The sequence below is a fragment of the Acinonyx jubatus genome, chromosome E1 (assembly GCF_027475565.1).
Source record: "Acinonyx jubatus isolate Ajub_Pintada_27869175 chromosome E1, VMU_Ajub_asm_v1.0, whole genome shotgun sequence".
In the NCBI taxonomy this organism is placed as follows: domain Eukaryota; kingdom Metazoa; phylum Chordata; class Mammalia; order Carnivora; family Felidae; genus Acinonyx; species Acinonyx jubatus.
Genome location: NC_069397.1, coordinates 36341113 through 36356697, shown reverse-complemented (window position 1 = coordinate 36356697; position 15585 = coordinate 36341113). Strand labels below are relative to the sequence as shown.

The following is a 15585-nucleotide window of genomic DNA, read 5'->3' as shown; positions in this document are numbered from 1 at the left end:
TGGAACCAGCACTTTGGATACCACTGCAAAAAGAAATCTGACACTGTCACACACTGCAAGGAACCAAATAGGAAGTTTATTTATGCTTTTCAAATCAGCTGAAACAACTAGCAACTTCCTCCTCCAAAGGTTTCCTTTTCTCTCACCTTCTCTGTGACAAGCCTGTGGAGAGGGCAGGTGTGGATGTGGGGACATGTTTAGAGGTGGGGTGAAAACAAAATGAAGGTGGGAGAAAGTACAAGGCAAGGTTAGCAACAGATCTGCTGACTCCGCCTCTTCCCACTCATCTTGCTGGCAGTTTGCAGTGACTGCAAGGTGTCAGAGGCTTGGGTCTGTTCAGTCAAGAGAAGAGTCCATGGTGTTGGTGGGGTGGCTAGGGAGGGGGGGCGGATAGGAACTCCTGATGAGCAGTCTCTTCAAAAAGGCAGGGCAGAGACAAGGATATGTGTCCTAAAGGAGGAAAAATATAGAAATTTGCTTTTATGATATGCAAAATAAAGAGGGTATAAAAGGGCACAGAGTAAAAAGTGTCTCCCTCCTACCCACAGTCATGCACTTTCTCTGTCTTTGGAGGCAACCAGTGTTATTGTCTCTGTCCTTCCAGAGATATCTTCTACACATAGAGGCAATTGGAGACTCCCCCTGCGCCCCCTTTTAAAAAATTTTTTTTAATGTTTATTTATTTTTGACAGAGACAGAGCATGAGCGGGGGAAGGGCAGAGAGAGAGGGAGACAGAATCTGAAGCAGGCTCCAGGCTCTGAGCTGGCAGCACAGAGCCCGATGTGCGGGGCTCAAATCCACAAGCCGCAAGATCGCGACCTGAGCTGAAGCCGGACGCTCAACCAACTGAGCCACCCAGGCGCCCCTCCCCCTGCCCCCTTTTAAAAAACTAATCTCTAGGGGCGTCCAGGTAGCTCAGTCAGTTAAGCACCTGACTTTGGCTCAGGTCACGATCTCCCAGTTTGTGGGTTTGAGCCCTGCGTCTGGCTCTGTGCTGACAGCTCAGAGCCTGGAGCCTGCTTCTGATTCTGTGTCTCCCTCTCTGTCTTCCCCTTCCCCGCTCACGCTCTGTCTCTCTGTCTTTCTCAAAAAAATCAATAACATTAAAAACAATTAAAAATAAATAAAAAGTATTCTCCACACCCAACGTGGGGCTCAAACTCATGACCCTGAGATCAAGAGTCGCGTGCTATACCTACTGAGCCAGCCAGATGCCCCTGGAGACTCCCTTTTTACACAAATGGAACAAATTAGTCTACCCTACTTTGCTGCTTTTTTTTTTTTTTACCCCCTTACCAACATTAGTGTAGAGAGCTTCCATTTCTTTTTTACTGTTGCATAGTATTTAATTCTATGAATATGCTACAGTTACTTGGCTAGGTCTCTCCCAGACATTTAGGGCATTTCTGGTGGTTTGCTATTACAGACCACGTGTGTGTGTGTGTGTGTGTGTGTGTGTGTGTGTGTATTTTAAGATTTTATTTTTAAGTAATCTCTACACCTGATGTGAGGCTTGAACTCACAACCCCGAGATCAAGAGTCACATGCTGAACCGACTGGGCCAGCCAGGTGCCTCATGTGTATATCCTTTTGTGCGTGTGCAAATGTAGCTATAGGATTAACTTCTAGATGTAGAATTGTTGAGTCAGAGAGAATGAGATAAACGACAGTGTCATTAAATAAATGACAAAGCAAAGTAGAGTGAATCTGTTTAGATTTGACAGCAAAAGCCCAACTCTTCTGCATTCGTGGCCAGGAAATGAAGTCCTCAGCAGGAAAGTCATACAGTCAAACCTTGAGTGACAGGCCTGAGCTGGTGCTTTACGGTTGTACAAGGGCATCGCAGAGTAAGATCTATACTTATGTATCTCCCTAAATGAATCCATGCAGCTGCTGCTGCACACTAGAGTGGCCCTGGTCTGGAAGGTTCCAAGGACAGTCTGTGTGTCACTGTCACACAAGCTCCCATTTTAGGCCGGAAGATGGAGCTCGCGACACCATGCTAGCGTGGGTACCCTCCAGGGCCATCCTAAGTCTAAACAAAAGCCACGAGGTTCCAGAGCAACTCCTACTGCTACCCCGCCCAAAGCAAGCACTCACTCCACTGTTTTAAATATGATGTGGTTCTTGCTCATAAAACACAAGCCATGTTCTTTATTACCTAAAAGTTAATTTGATTATGTTTCATGGGAATCCTCATACTGGAGTCCTAGTCTTGGCCAGTCGTATTTCCCCCAAATACGTGGGCATTTGGGGGAAATGGTGCTCTGGATTTGGGAACAGGGGGTAAAGAAACCCAGACCCAGTCTTGTGGCAGAAGTTCCTAGTTGTTCCCCAATATGCATTCTCCCCTTTTATTAACAAATCCTCTCCCACGTCACTTTTAAGCTGGACACAGGTTCTACCTAGAATAAGTCTTATCTGTCCAACTTCTGGCCAATGGAATGCAAGCAGGGGTGTGTGCGGCATCTGTGAAATGTCCTTAAAACAAGCGGTTGTGCCCTTCTTTCATTTTATCTTTCCTGCTGGGCAGGGTACAGACATGATAGCTGGAGCTGCGGCATTCGTCTTGGGCCGTGAGGTAAGCTTTAGAATGCTGGCCACACACGAGAGGAGCAAAAAAAGAAGATATCTGGGACCTGATACCTTGGATCATTAACCTCCAGATTTTTGCAGAAGAGAAAAATAAAATTTCTGTGTCAATGAAATCATGAAGAAAAGCCACTTCACTGGCAATTCTTATCCTTCCCAGAGAAATGACGGCATGGCCAACAGACTCCTTGGCAATAGTTCTGATACCTGGGCTTCATCTTTCTTCCATCTCAAAGGCAGTGGTGAGATACTCCTTTGGAACAATCCCAATGAGGCTGTTCAGCTCTCCTACCCACCAGCCATACATGTGATACTCCTGAAACAGGAAAAGAGGATGGTTTCAGCTGGAATTTGGTCACGTTTCTGTTCACCTTTTATAGTGATTGCATGGGACGCAATGTTGCGTGATTTCTTTGTCGGCACTATCAGTCTGACTTGTACTGGCACCATGGACCCTTCTTGGGTCCATGAGGGGATTATTATCCCATCAGGGATTATCCTCTGATGGGATTATTAAATTAAAAAAAAGTCATCTAGAGAAAGAAAGCAAACCCTTCATTTTGTTATCTTCCTGTTAACAGTGTAAACCTCGTATAGGAAATGCCATTGCATTGTAAAGAGCATGTCTTTTACGAAGCAGAGTGGATTGGCTTCTTCTGAGAAAGTCGGGCACGTCCGAAATGCCAGAGCACTAAAGATATTCAGGGAATCAGGTCACAGTTCAAATCAATAATATTTACCACGCATCTTCCATGTGCAAAGTGCTGTTTGAGTTCCCATGAGGTATGTAATGATGGATCCTATCCTTGCTCCCCAGGAGCTTATAGCATATAGAGTAATGGGTTTTGGAGTCAGACAGACTGGGATCTAATCCCCACTTGGTCATTTTGTAGCCATGTGACCTTATGTTCTCCTAGCTTACACTTCCTCTTCTGTAAGAGCAGGGATAATATCTCTCCCCTCTTGTTGTGGGAGTATAATCGTCTGATACATAGTAGGTGCTCTAAACATTAGATTCTTCTCCAGGAAGAGGTGGGAGGTTGATAGGCAGGACTTAAGGGCTCCAGAGAGGGGCAAATAAGAGAGGGAATGAAAGGGTTTAAGAGAAGGGGCAGTCACAGGGCTGGGAGTGGAGCATCTTGAATACAGAAGAGCTTCTCCAAAAGCACAGTGGGTGTTAAACATTATGGGAGTACTTCTGAAAGCACCAGAAAATATTTTCTTTCTTTTGATGGAAGTAAAATTTAGGAATATATAGGCAAAATCTTGTATTCTGGTTCAGCTGGCTTTGGGGTACCATGAAGCTACCTGTCTGCTTTTTGCACCCTTGGCTGTTGAATTCTACTAGGAAAAGAAACGAAAAGAAAGAAAGAAAACCAGGTTGGTGACACAATAAAATTCCAGGATAACTGGGCATCTTTCTGTTTCTTTTTTGATAGAGTATCTCTCCACCCTTCCTCCTCTGCCTCCCCCCTCCTTCTGAGCGGATCACCTTTTTTCCACCTTCAAAAAGGAAAGAGAACCTGTCAGATGTGTCAACTTTCAGCCACCAAAGAGGAACTAACCTGTACTGACAACCATCCCTCTTTACCATTAAAGTGGAGGACGTATCCCTCCTCTGGTTTAAAGACTCTCTCCCCATGTGTGCTTGGGTTTAAGACTATCCCTCGCTACGTGCCGTTGTAACTCTTCCACTTTCTTTATTTCTCAGAGATGAGATTCTGTGGAGTCCGACCTCGGCCTCTATTGTAAATGGCTCCTTCCATCAGCACAAAATGTGTTCAAGTTTCTTTTGTCGTTGAAAACACTTATTTTTAATATTTTCAAAAGCTGAGTTTTCTTTATCTTTTTAAAAAACATTCATTTATTTATTTTTGAGAGAGAGAAAGAGAGAGTGAGAGCGAGAGAGGCAGAAGGAGGGGCGGAGAGAGAGGGAGACAGAGAATTCCAAGCAAGCTCCACGCTGTCAGCACAGACAGCGTGGGGCCCGAACTCACAAACCATGAGATCATGACCCAAGCCGACATCAAGAGTCAGAGGCCCAATCGACTGAGCCACCCAGGCCCCCCTGAAAACACTTATTAAATAGTTCCCACGACATGTCCACTTCCCATTTCTTTTTTTCTTTTTTTTTTTAAACATTTATTTATTTTTGAGATAGAGACACAGAGTGTGAGCAGGGGAGGGGGAAGAAACAGAGTGGGGGAAACACAGAATCCGAAGCAGGCTCCAGGTTCTGAGTTGTCAGCACAGAGCCCCACACGGGGCTCAAACCCACAAACTGCGAGATCATGACCTGAGCCGAAGTCGGACGCCTAACCGACTGAGCCACCCAGGTGCCCCATCAACTTCCCATTTCTACTAGCCTATGCCAACTGCTAATTCACAGTCAAACTTACTGAAAGGGTTTACTTCCCTTTCCACCCCAAGTTCTTGCTTTCTATTCCATCTCCAAGCCACTCTTCTCAGGCTTCTGCTTGTATCACTCCACTCACACATTTTGTCCGTGGTCGCCTACAACCTCCTTAATTGCTCAGACTGGATGGTACTTCTCAGTCCTTAACTTACTTGAGCTTTCAGCAGTCCTGGAACCATGGACCCTTCTTGAAGCATTTTCTTCTCTTAGTTTCTATGATAATTACACTCTCCTGGCTTCCCTCTTACCTCTGGTTGCTTCTTCTCGTTCTCCTTTGCAAGCTCATCTTTCTCCACCCCTCCTTTCAATATGGTTGTTTCCAGGGTTCTGTCCTGGCCCTCTCCTGACTTAACTGCACTTTCCCTGAGCAACCTTATATACATCCATGCTTTAGCTGCCACGTAAATGACTCACAACAATAGCTCCAGCCCAGATCTAAGTCTTGGATCCTAATACCCAACTGCATATCTATTAAGCTGCTCAAACTCAACATATCCTAAATGTAACCCCTCATCCTGCTTCTGTCTCCATTCCCACCCCCAAACTATCTTTACTTCCTGTGTCCTCTATCTCAGTGAGTGGTAGCACCATGCACTCAGTTAATTAAGCCAGAAAACCAAGAGTCATTTCCAATTTCACCCCCCCTCTTCCAGTCAGTCCTTGAGTTCTGCAGATTCTTTTCAAAGCATTACTGGAATCCATGCACTTCTCTCCATTCCCGTTGCCGATACCCTAGTCATGTCACTGTCATCTTTCATGAGGACTACCGAAACAACCCCCCACACTGGTTTCTGTATCTCCGTTCTTGCCCCTCCAATCTTGTCTTCATTCTGCAGCCAGGCTCATTTTGATGCACGTTGATAATATCAGTGCTCTGTTGAAGCCTTTAAGTGGCTTCCCAATGCCTTTTGTCAACGTCTTGACAAAGTGAACGAGGCCGTGCATGACCTGGTCCCATCGACCGCTCAGCATTGCCGTACACCCCCTAAATCCAGTGGACCCTCAGTAAAACAGACTTTGTCTCACTATTCCCATGGGCCACAGGCTCTCTTATCTTGGAGCCTGTCCTCTGTCTGTTTAGCCTCTCCTGCCCTCCTCCCTGCCATGGGGCTCCCTCCTAAGCAGCCTTCAGATCTCAATTCCTGGGTTGCTCTAGACTCTCTAGAAGCCTCTCTCTGAAACTCTCTGTGTGGGGGCCCCAGCTCTGTGGTCCACAGTACTGTGCCCTGTGCTTCCCTGGAAATGAGTTCATCACCCTGCCTTGTATCAGTCTGCCTTTGTCTCAGAGCCAGTCACTAGCTGGAAAGTTCTGTGAGAGCTGGGACCTTGTTGGTTTTGTTTGCTGTTGCACCCCCAGCACTCAGCATGGTACCCGGCACAGAATGGGGCCAAAAAATACTTGTTCAGTGAGGTTACGAAGAAATGAGGGGAGCATTGGGACTTATTCTTTCAGTTGAGCAGATTTAGTTACAACTAACTCCAAGATATTCCCCTGGTGATTAGATTGGTTGTGGCAGGAAGAGAGCAACTGCCTTTGGAGACACTTTCCCCAAATGGCTCCCTAAATACCATGAGGAGAGTCTCAAATGCCAAATGCCATAGCAAGTGAGACTGAGTTGATCCTAAGAAGAACAGGGAATCAGCTTTTGAAAACCAGTCTTTTTTTTTTTTAATTTTTCTAATGTTTAGTTTTGAGAGAGAGAGAGACAGAATATGAGTGGGGGAGGGGCAGAGAGCAAGGGAGACACAGCATCTGAAGCAGGCTCTGAGCTGTCAGCACAGAGCCTGATGCAGGGCTTGAACTCACAAACCATGAGATCATGACCTGAGCTTCAGTTGGACGCTCAACCGATTGAGCCACCCGGGCGCCCCTGAAAGCCAGTTTTAAATAAGTGAATGTGTCTACCACCCAGCACGCCGTCTCCCCACGCCTTCTCATTCCCTTCGTCCCCCAGGCCAGCTTCTCCCTACTGTCCGCGCTGCCTTGTGGGAAATTACCCAGAGCTCCTTAGCCTCTGCCTGTCAGGACAATTTAAGCTCCTCTCCGTACAAGTTATGTTACTGTCCATTTTCCAACACTAAAGTTAGGGCAGTTTCCGCCTGATGTTTTCTTGTAGTGTTGCCTTTTGTTTAGCGTGTTGCTGGAACACCATTTCCAATAAAGCCTTGCTGTGAAGGGGAACACATATTCTGTCTTCCTCTCTCACTGTTACTCACAAAAACCCTAGCTTTACTCTTCCGCCTCCTCACAGGCAGAGGGTGGGCACAATGTTGTTTGACAGTCTTCTGCTCGAAGTCAACTTTCTGAAACATGTGTGAAGTGTGGTCTTCCACCTGCCACATGGTGTCGTCTTCATCACCTGAGGGGCTCAGATCGGGCATTCCCTTCCTAGGGACGGGTCAAGACACCTGACTCTGATTCCTGCTTCGTCGCATCCGCCTTTGGCCATAATGCCAGGAGCAGGGACTAAGCCTTGGGAAGGCGCTCTCTGCCGGCTTGAAGAGGGTGCAAACAGGGAGCAGATGAGCCTCAGCAGGACACCTGCTAAGGCCAGGCTCCCAGTCAGCGGGCTCTCGCTCGAGGGGAGCACTGACCCTGCCGACCGCAGATGTAGTAGCCTTACCACAGTGGTGAGACCCGCAATGAGTGAAATCAACTCTTTGCCCTTCAAAACAAAAGAGCAGGCAGAGCGTAAGGAGGATGGCACCATCTCAGAGACCATAAGCATCCTGCTGTGGGAGCCTAGGAGCTTAATCAAAGCACCTACAGGTCTTGGGATCTGACTGGCTTTTCCAGATTTCATCCCTTGGTTGGAGACGCAAAAAGGGCTGCAGGGCCTGAGATGTTTAAAGCATGAATGGAAAATTTCTAGCCTTCTCTTCTGCTACCACCCCCCATGCATTGCCCCAGCCCAGTCTGAACACCACGAGGTATTTTAAAATAATTTCTACTTTGATGAATTGCTGGGGAGTCCACAATTGCTCATAATCAAAGGGAGAAAAATGCAGATGAGATCCGGCCGAGAACTATCACCACCAAACGTTCATTTCACTGCACAGTGCCAAAAAGAATTAAAACAACATTAAACTCACAGCAATCATGTTTAAGCCCTCGTTTCCAAGTGCCAAATTGCACCACTCTGGATCATACAGATGTTCGTTAATTATGCTAATTTTTATTAAACTATTAAAATGGAGAGAGTACTGGCTCAGCCAGGCAGACCCCGGCTCTGAATGAACTCTGCTCTTGTCTAGAGGTGCTAATTTACTGCATTTTTATGAAGTTGCTGATCCTTGGATTTTAGTTTTGAGATGGGAGAGAGAACTGAATTCTTGGGATCAACGTTTTCAATGAAGTTTGACTTCTTGTGCCCAGATGTTTTGAAAAACCAGAAAAAGTGCTGAGATGCTCCCGGGAGACCTAAAATCCTCAACGCGGAAGTGTTTCTACCTCCAAGGTGGGGATATGTGGCCATGATGTTAAGGAATCAGAACTGTACAGGCTCCTCAGTCCTTAACTCTATATACATCATGTATGGTAGAGCTAAGAGGTTAATTACACAAAATTGTTAACTGAAGATGCTTTAGATAAGAATATAAAAAGCTGTTTTTTTTTAAAAAGAGGAAACAAGCCCTTAACATAGGCACTTGCTTGTCGTCACAAAGTCTTTTTAGAAGCTTTTCACTCAAAAATAGTACGACGTGGGGTTTGTTCTCATCGTTATTATCTCGAGGCTTGATTAAATACCCGTTTCCCTCAACACCAACCCTGTCCCACCTCCTTGAACTCCCCAAATGAAGGGATCTTAAAAGTAAAGGTTGGTTATTTGGACTCCCTTATCTGGCTGGACAAGCTATTGGCCTAGATGAGCAGAACATTGAGTGAACTTGAAATAGACACGGCGCTCACCATCAGCAACAATCAGAAGTGTTTATGGGGGATTGCACACTGCCATAGAAGGATTTATGCTGCTAATCTCCATCAACAAGGAAAAAAACCCCAACCCTACCAAACCTGCCATAAAAAGAACAGCAAATTCTATAAACAAAAAGCAGTATGGCCACCAACCACGGGCACGTTGCACAGCTTGACTCTGCCTCCAGTGGTTTCCTATTGCTGTTTATGGTTTCAAGACTATCATGGACCTCCTCAGCGCTCTTCCTGTCACAGGGCCCTGAGTCCCTGTGTGGTGCTGCAAATACCCTGTCAGTAGGTGTCAGGGGATATCAGGGGGAAAACCAGCAGGCGCCTATCATAAGCCTTAAAAGAGATTAAATACCCCTACTCCATGATTGCTACATTTTAATTTCTCTCCTCCCTGCTGGTTCCTATTTGTATAAGCTCTTCCATGGCTCCCCTGGAGTAGCACAGACATGACCTGGAATGACCATCCTGTCTTGGGATAAGAATTCAATTTCTAGGCTCAGTGAATCCTAGGCTGTTCCAACAAAAGGAAAGCACCACCCTCTAGGGCACAGATTCTTAAAATGGAGTCTGCGAACCCCTGGCCTGTCCACGGATGGACACGAAGGGATCTTTGAGTTCCTTGAAACTGGTGTAAAATTGTGTGTGCACGTGTACCTGTGTCTTGTCCCTGGGGTGAGGTCCAGAACTTCTGTCAGATGCTCGAAGGGTTTGTGAACCCTCTACAGTTTATGAACCAGTGCTCTTGGGGGAAAATACAATGATCTCCCTGGCCTGGATCCGCACTTTGGCCCAGTGTGGCCATCTCCATCCACCCTCTCCCCAGCCTCCTCGTTTAAAAACACAGCGAAAGGAAATCAGGAATCCTTGTACCTGCCATGCTGGCTTTCCTAGGCTTCAGCCTTCCAGCTGCAGAAGAGTCTGCTCCTTCTTCTAAGGCTGACCAGGCTTGCTCATTCCTTCTAAGGCACCGTCTTTCTCTCTCTTTTTTCTTTTATTATTGACATATACTTGATGTACAATGTTATATTACTTTCAGGTGTACCACTAAGGCCCCATCCCTTTAACTGTGACTTAAAAGTTGTGCTGTCTTCTCACGGCTCTTGTTCAAAGCCACATGATGGCTTTGGGAACAAGCCGCTTGACACTGTCTACCCTGAGAATGCTCCTAACAGAGATGTTCTCTGTTCACCCTGAGTTGGGCTTCGATAAGCCTCCGTGGAACAAGATTCCCGGAAAATGTCTCACATTTTGTTCTTTTAACCATCAAAGTTCACTGTATCAGCGCTTGTAAATAAGACGATTCCTCTTCAAGAGAACAATCAGTCAGCTCCTGACATGAGAGATCGATAGGTACCTGATATATGTATGGGAAGGGCCAATGAATCACAGAATTATTGGTTTATGATTGCTTATTTCTTTTATCAGTGGTTCTGCATCTGACATCATCATAAGTAAAGATGGGAAATTCGAATTCCTAAGCAGAGTAGATTGTAATATCCCATGGTCAGCCAAAAACATCGTATTTTTACTCTTGGGTTGGCCCTCAGTTTCTCTACTCCTTAAATCCAGCTTTGGAAATTTAATGCTTTCTGAGGATGTCATAAATTATTAAATAAATTGAGGGCTCTAACTCAGCGCCCTTCCAACTGCTGAGGAGAGCAAGGCGGGGGACAGGGATCGTTCACCAAAGACAAGCAGGTGCCTGCTTTGCAGCATAAGAGGTTTTGTGGAGACATTTTGCAGAAGGAAAAAGGAAGTGGTCAGCTGGGTGGACGGTGGATTCGTGATGTTGGAAGCTGTCAGAGGACTGACTGGAGCGCTCAGCGCTCCGCTGAAACCTTGGGTAGCTTGGCTGCCTCCCTGGGCTGTTTCAAACCATGGTTTAAGTTCTTGGCAGTCACTTTCTCTTTTTTCCATTATTCAGGGTTTTGGTCTATAAATCAGAATAAGAATGAATTGTTAAATTTGTCTCATTTGAACCAGTTTTATTTATTATTACATTTCAGGGAACTTGCTAACCTGGAGGTTGATGGGCCTGGATTGGGGAGGAGGGAAAGGTATGTGACAGTGTGAGAAAGGGGGCCCGGAAAGGCTGGGTGGTCAGCAACAGCAGGTGGGGGGGGGGGCGCATGGTGACAACTGTACAGCTAAGAGTTGGTGTTCTGGGGAGGACTGTGTCAGCTAGATGGAGGGTCTGAGAGCCCTGGAAGGCAAAGGGGGAAATTCAGCCTCAAGTCTGGAGCTCATGTCCTAAAACTGGGTGTGAGTGGATAATGATCACGTCGAGGCCAGGCTGGTATGCAGGACCCGCGCACAGACCGGACATTGTTGGTGATGACGGTGTGTGCAAAACACAGACTGTGCACGGCAGAAAAATCGTAAGCCGTGAAGGAAAGAGGGAAGGCGGGAAGAGAAATGAGAGGAAGACACACACGACTTGAACTTTGCCTGAAAGAGAGAGGAAGGATAAAGGAAGGTAAACACTCCGCAGAGGGGAGCAAACAAGGCGCCAAGTGCAGAATTCAGGAACAATAGAGACGGCAGCATTTCGGCGCTGATAGAATTGTGATACCATGTGAGACCGGCGTATTAATATGTATTCCATAAACTGTGCGGCTCGCAGCTCTGCACCGCTCTGTTTTGCTCTGACCGCAGTACCAGCCTCAGGCACCACAGCACAATTTGGAAACAATGTGACGGAAATGTTTAATCTGCTCGGCCCATCTGTGCTGCGTATTTCTCCAGATCTCCCTGAGAGAGGCGCCTTGAATCTCCACATTGCCTTTAATATTCTCCTAAATCACCTCCCCACTGCACTTCAAGGGCCATTGCTACAATATCACAGGTTCATCTAAAGTGCAATGGGGAGGGGGGGGCGGGGGGAGAGGCGCAGGCCAGGATATTTTTTATTTTAAAATAATTTCCAGGGATCGTCTTTTCTGCTTCCTTAAAAAAAAAAAAAAAAAAAAAGAAAAAGAAGAAGAAACGTTATTCTACGATTGCCGTAAGGTTATTGAGGTTGTTTGGTACAAAACAGGGTAGGATAGAGTGGAATCATTCTCCAAAGAATTATTTTTATTAATCTCGATTCCCTCAATTGGACTTGGAAGGGGGGCAAGCAGATGCTTGTTTTCTCTTATCTCTTTTTCTCGCACCTTGCGAGGGTGATGTGCTCATTTGGGGCTGGTGCCTTCTCTGCTTTATGCTTAACTCTGCCCTGCTCCACACAAAGCCATCTTGTTCAGGATAGGATGCTCTCGGTCCCTGGTCAACTAAATGCCCTCACCAGAAAGGGACGCTGTCTGTATTATTAATTTCAGCTTAAAACCTTAGATTTTCTCTCTTAAAGTACAGATGTTGAGCATCAGATTTCTGCCTTTCCCCCACTTGATTCTGCCAGATTCAGTGACTTGGGCGAGGATGGAGGAAGCTGGGGTAGGTTTCGGAGAAAGAGGGGATGATAAGTCACCATGTTCCAGACCTTAGACGAATGAAAGAGAGTTGCACATCACCAAGAAAATTAGGATTCCTTTTGCTTTGTGAATTAAAGAAATGAATAATTTAATCCTCAAGATTGTTCCGGCGAGGGAAAGGCAACGTCCCAGTTGCAGAGCCCTACAGCCTGTCGGTGTGTTACATCATCTGCACACATAGGCGTTTCCATGACAACCGCTTATAGCTTCATTTCCTGGATCCCTCTAGGGGGTGTCACAGCCAGATCCACCTGCTTTTCACCCTACCCTCGGTGGGGTCATGGTAAGGTCGCCAGAATAAATGAACGCGGGTACTAATGATCTGTTTACTGCTGTTTATGCTCTGTGTGTGTCAGGGGCACGCACATTTAGAGAGCTCATTATGGTTGCAATTAGAATGCACCATCGCTAGATATTTAACTCCTTTTTCTTTTAAATTAGCATTTTAATAACATTCTTTGAGCAGAGAAACAAAATGACCATTTTTCACGGACAAACTTCTAGCTGTAGGTGCAACTTTAATGGCAAAGTTGTGAAGGGGAAAGAAGGGAGGGGAAAAAAAAAGGCCATTTTTACTACTTTCACCCTCCTCCTTACCAAAAGGATATTTTTATTTGCTTTCTAACACACTCAATTTCCTAAATTTGTTTTGAATCCAATTATTTTGGGTGGTTGAAAGTACCGCACTCTTGTTGGACGGAAATTAGCAGCGATTGAAATTAACTTTCTATGTGACCTGTGAAAGGGGCTAAAATAATTACAAGTGTGTATAAGAAACACTGTCTCCAAAAGACCTTTGCTGTAGGATCAGGCTGTGATCTGAGGATACCATTATTGGAATATCTTTACACAGCAATTGCAAGGGCTATTTTCTTTAAAAAGGTGATTGCAACGATTATTTCTGTTTTAAAATTCTTAGTATTGTCTTATAGAGGATAAATGATGACAAAAACTTGTCATTAGACGGAGGATAAATAAGCAGCAGAGGATAAATGAAAATAACAGCATGGCATCATTTGCCCTTTAAAAATGGTGAGGTCTTGAAGCACCAAAAAGCAAGAGAGAGAGAGAACAGGAAAGATACAACGCAGAGACCTTGCCCGGCTCAGAATGTTCCATAAGGCACTGCGTTTTAGGAATCGGCCAGCACCTTTGCTAGGTGTTTACGGATGCTCTGTTTGTGGAAAGTACAGTGAAAAATAACAATTTGAATGTTTCGATTATCTTTCCCAGTCCGTTCCATTTTCGTTATTTATTTCCTATAAATCGGGACCTTGCTGAACATAATTCTACAGACAAGGAGGTGGATGGGACAGCCAATGTGAACGAGGAGATAGATGGTGGGTGCGTGTAAGATAGATGCTATGCGTTTATGAAAAGGAGCAGTATGTCTGCATGTGAACATTCACAAAGTAGAGCAAGCAAGCGTGTAAACTATAATGGGTATTTATAGGTGGGAAAAAAGGTGCAAGGAAGATTGTATGGGAACAAGCATACCGAGTCTGAAAAGGGGGTTGCTTTTTTCCTACCCTCTTGGAATCCACGTCCAAGTTCTGCTAAGACGTCCCATGCTTGCTGCGGCTCCAGTGAAAACTCAAGCCTTTCCATGACAACAGACGGGGGCTCTCACAGCCAGAAGACTCAGGAGGTCAATAGTTGAAACGCAAGAGTTAGAAAGCGAGATCAAAACAATCCCACTAAAAAACCCCACAACGATAGGAGGAAAATATTTAAAGACACAGCAGGAAAAAAAAAAGAGCCTTTATAAAAATGCAGGTTTAAAAATGTTTATGTTGTATCAGCCTAGTTGCACCTTAGAATCTGCCATTTCATAAATAAAATACGGATGGCATAGACTATAATTTGGTGATAGCTACCCCAGGACATATCTAGATGCACTTCTGTTATTTTAATTAAATACTGCATTATGGTTTGTGACAACTACATAGCTACAGCGTAAATGAATTCGGAATTAAAGTGTTACTTAGGCATCCAGTAATTTTTGTTTCATTCCTCAGTTTTACAAAGCAAATAGCTATAAAATCAAGATGTTTGTTCATTTACAGATGGAGCAGGATGGTTGTTGCTGGGTTTTTTTTTTCCCCCCCTCCTTAATCCTCATGCACAGAAAGAAGACAGAGCTCAGAGTCTGGCTCCCAACACTCATAGCTTATGAGCCACATCACAAAGAAAAACACATCCTCTTGACTATAATGTGAAATGCTGAATATTAATTGCTGGTATTATGCTTATCTTTCTAGCCGGGTTCTGTCTTTTAACAATTATTCTGATGGGCTGCAGTCTTGCACTGCCAGGAGATTTTTCTCCTTTGTTTAACAGTTAAAAACCTATTTGATTTGATTTTATTAAAAAAGAATCTTAAAGTTCACAATGTTCCTTGGAAGTTTTAGTATCTGGAACTCTTCCCAAATACAGAATATTAGTGGGAATAGTGGCAACAGAGAAACTGCCAAAGATTTCTGCTAAAAAAAAAATGTATATTTCTGCATCTAAATGAAAAAAATATTTTTCATTCTGGCAATATTAATGTTTCCTTAATGAAACTGGAGAGGGCATTACAATTTGATATAATCAATTGGTTAGTTTAAATGTCACTTCACTAGCAAAATCATGAGAAAGGTTCAGAGTATTCTCATCTAACAGGCACAGAATCTTCACTCAAAATTAATATGGTAGAGTAAAAGGATTTTTGCTCAAATCTGAGGATTTAATTGTATCTTTAATGTGTCATATGTCAAGAAGAAAGTTTTTAAATAGCAAGTTTTCTGAAACCATTGTCTATTATTTCTCGTTTGAGGATCAATATAATCTTTTTATTAGCCCTTAAATACCATACGTCTGGCAGTGTCTGCTAATTCCAGCTTTTCTCTGTTCTCACCAATTGCCCCAAGCCCCCTCCCCCGCTAACTAATCCTATAAACTGCTTGGAAGTTACTGCCCTGTATGTTTGCAATGAGGTTATAATTGGCTTTTAATATTTTGCTAGTTGGGTGGGAGAGCTGGATCCATACACTACCAAGAAATGCTGGCAGGCAGAGGTTTGGGGAGGCTGAGCTCCTTTTGAGAAAATAATTACACAGAAACAAAGCTTTTGTGACTCCTTTTAAATAGAGCATCTCACTGAAATGTCATCCAGCCTCTTTGGCAGATTAGT

The 15585-nt window shown here is 44.6% G+C and overlaps 1 protein-coding gene across 1 annotated transcript in view; it reads right to left on the bottom strand.

Annotated features, from left to right (window-relative positions):
- Positions 1-54: 54 nt before the first annotated feature.
- The window catches only part of SKAP1 (src kinase associated phosphoprotein 1), a 276200-nt gene continuing 260669 nt past the window's right edge, over positions 55-15585 (bottom strand). Inside the window, exons 12-13 of the mRNA XM_027033973.2 lie at positions 2801-2909; positions 55-450 (exon numbers count right to left, since the gene is read on the bottom strand). Of these exons, the coding sequence (XP_026889774.1) occupies positions 2808-2909 (102 nt within the window). The 3' untranslated portion in view covers positions 55-450; positions 2801-2807. The remainder of the gene's footprint in view (positions 451-2800; positions 2910-15585) is intronic.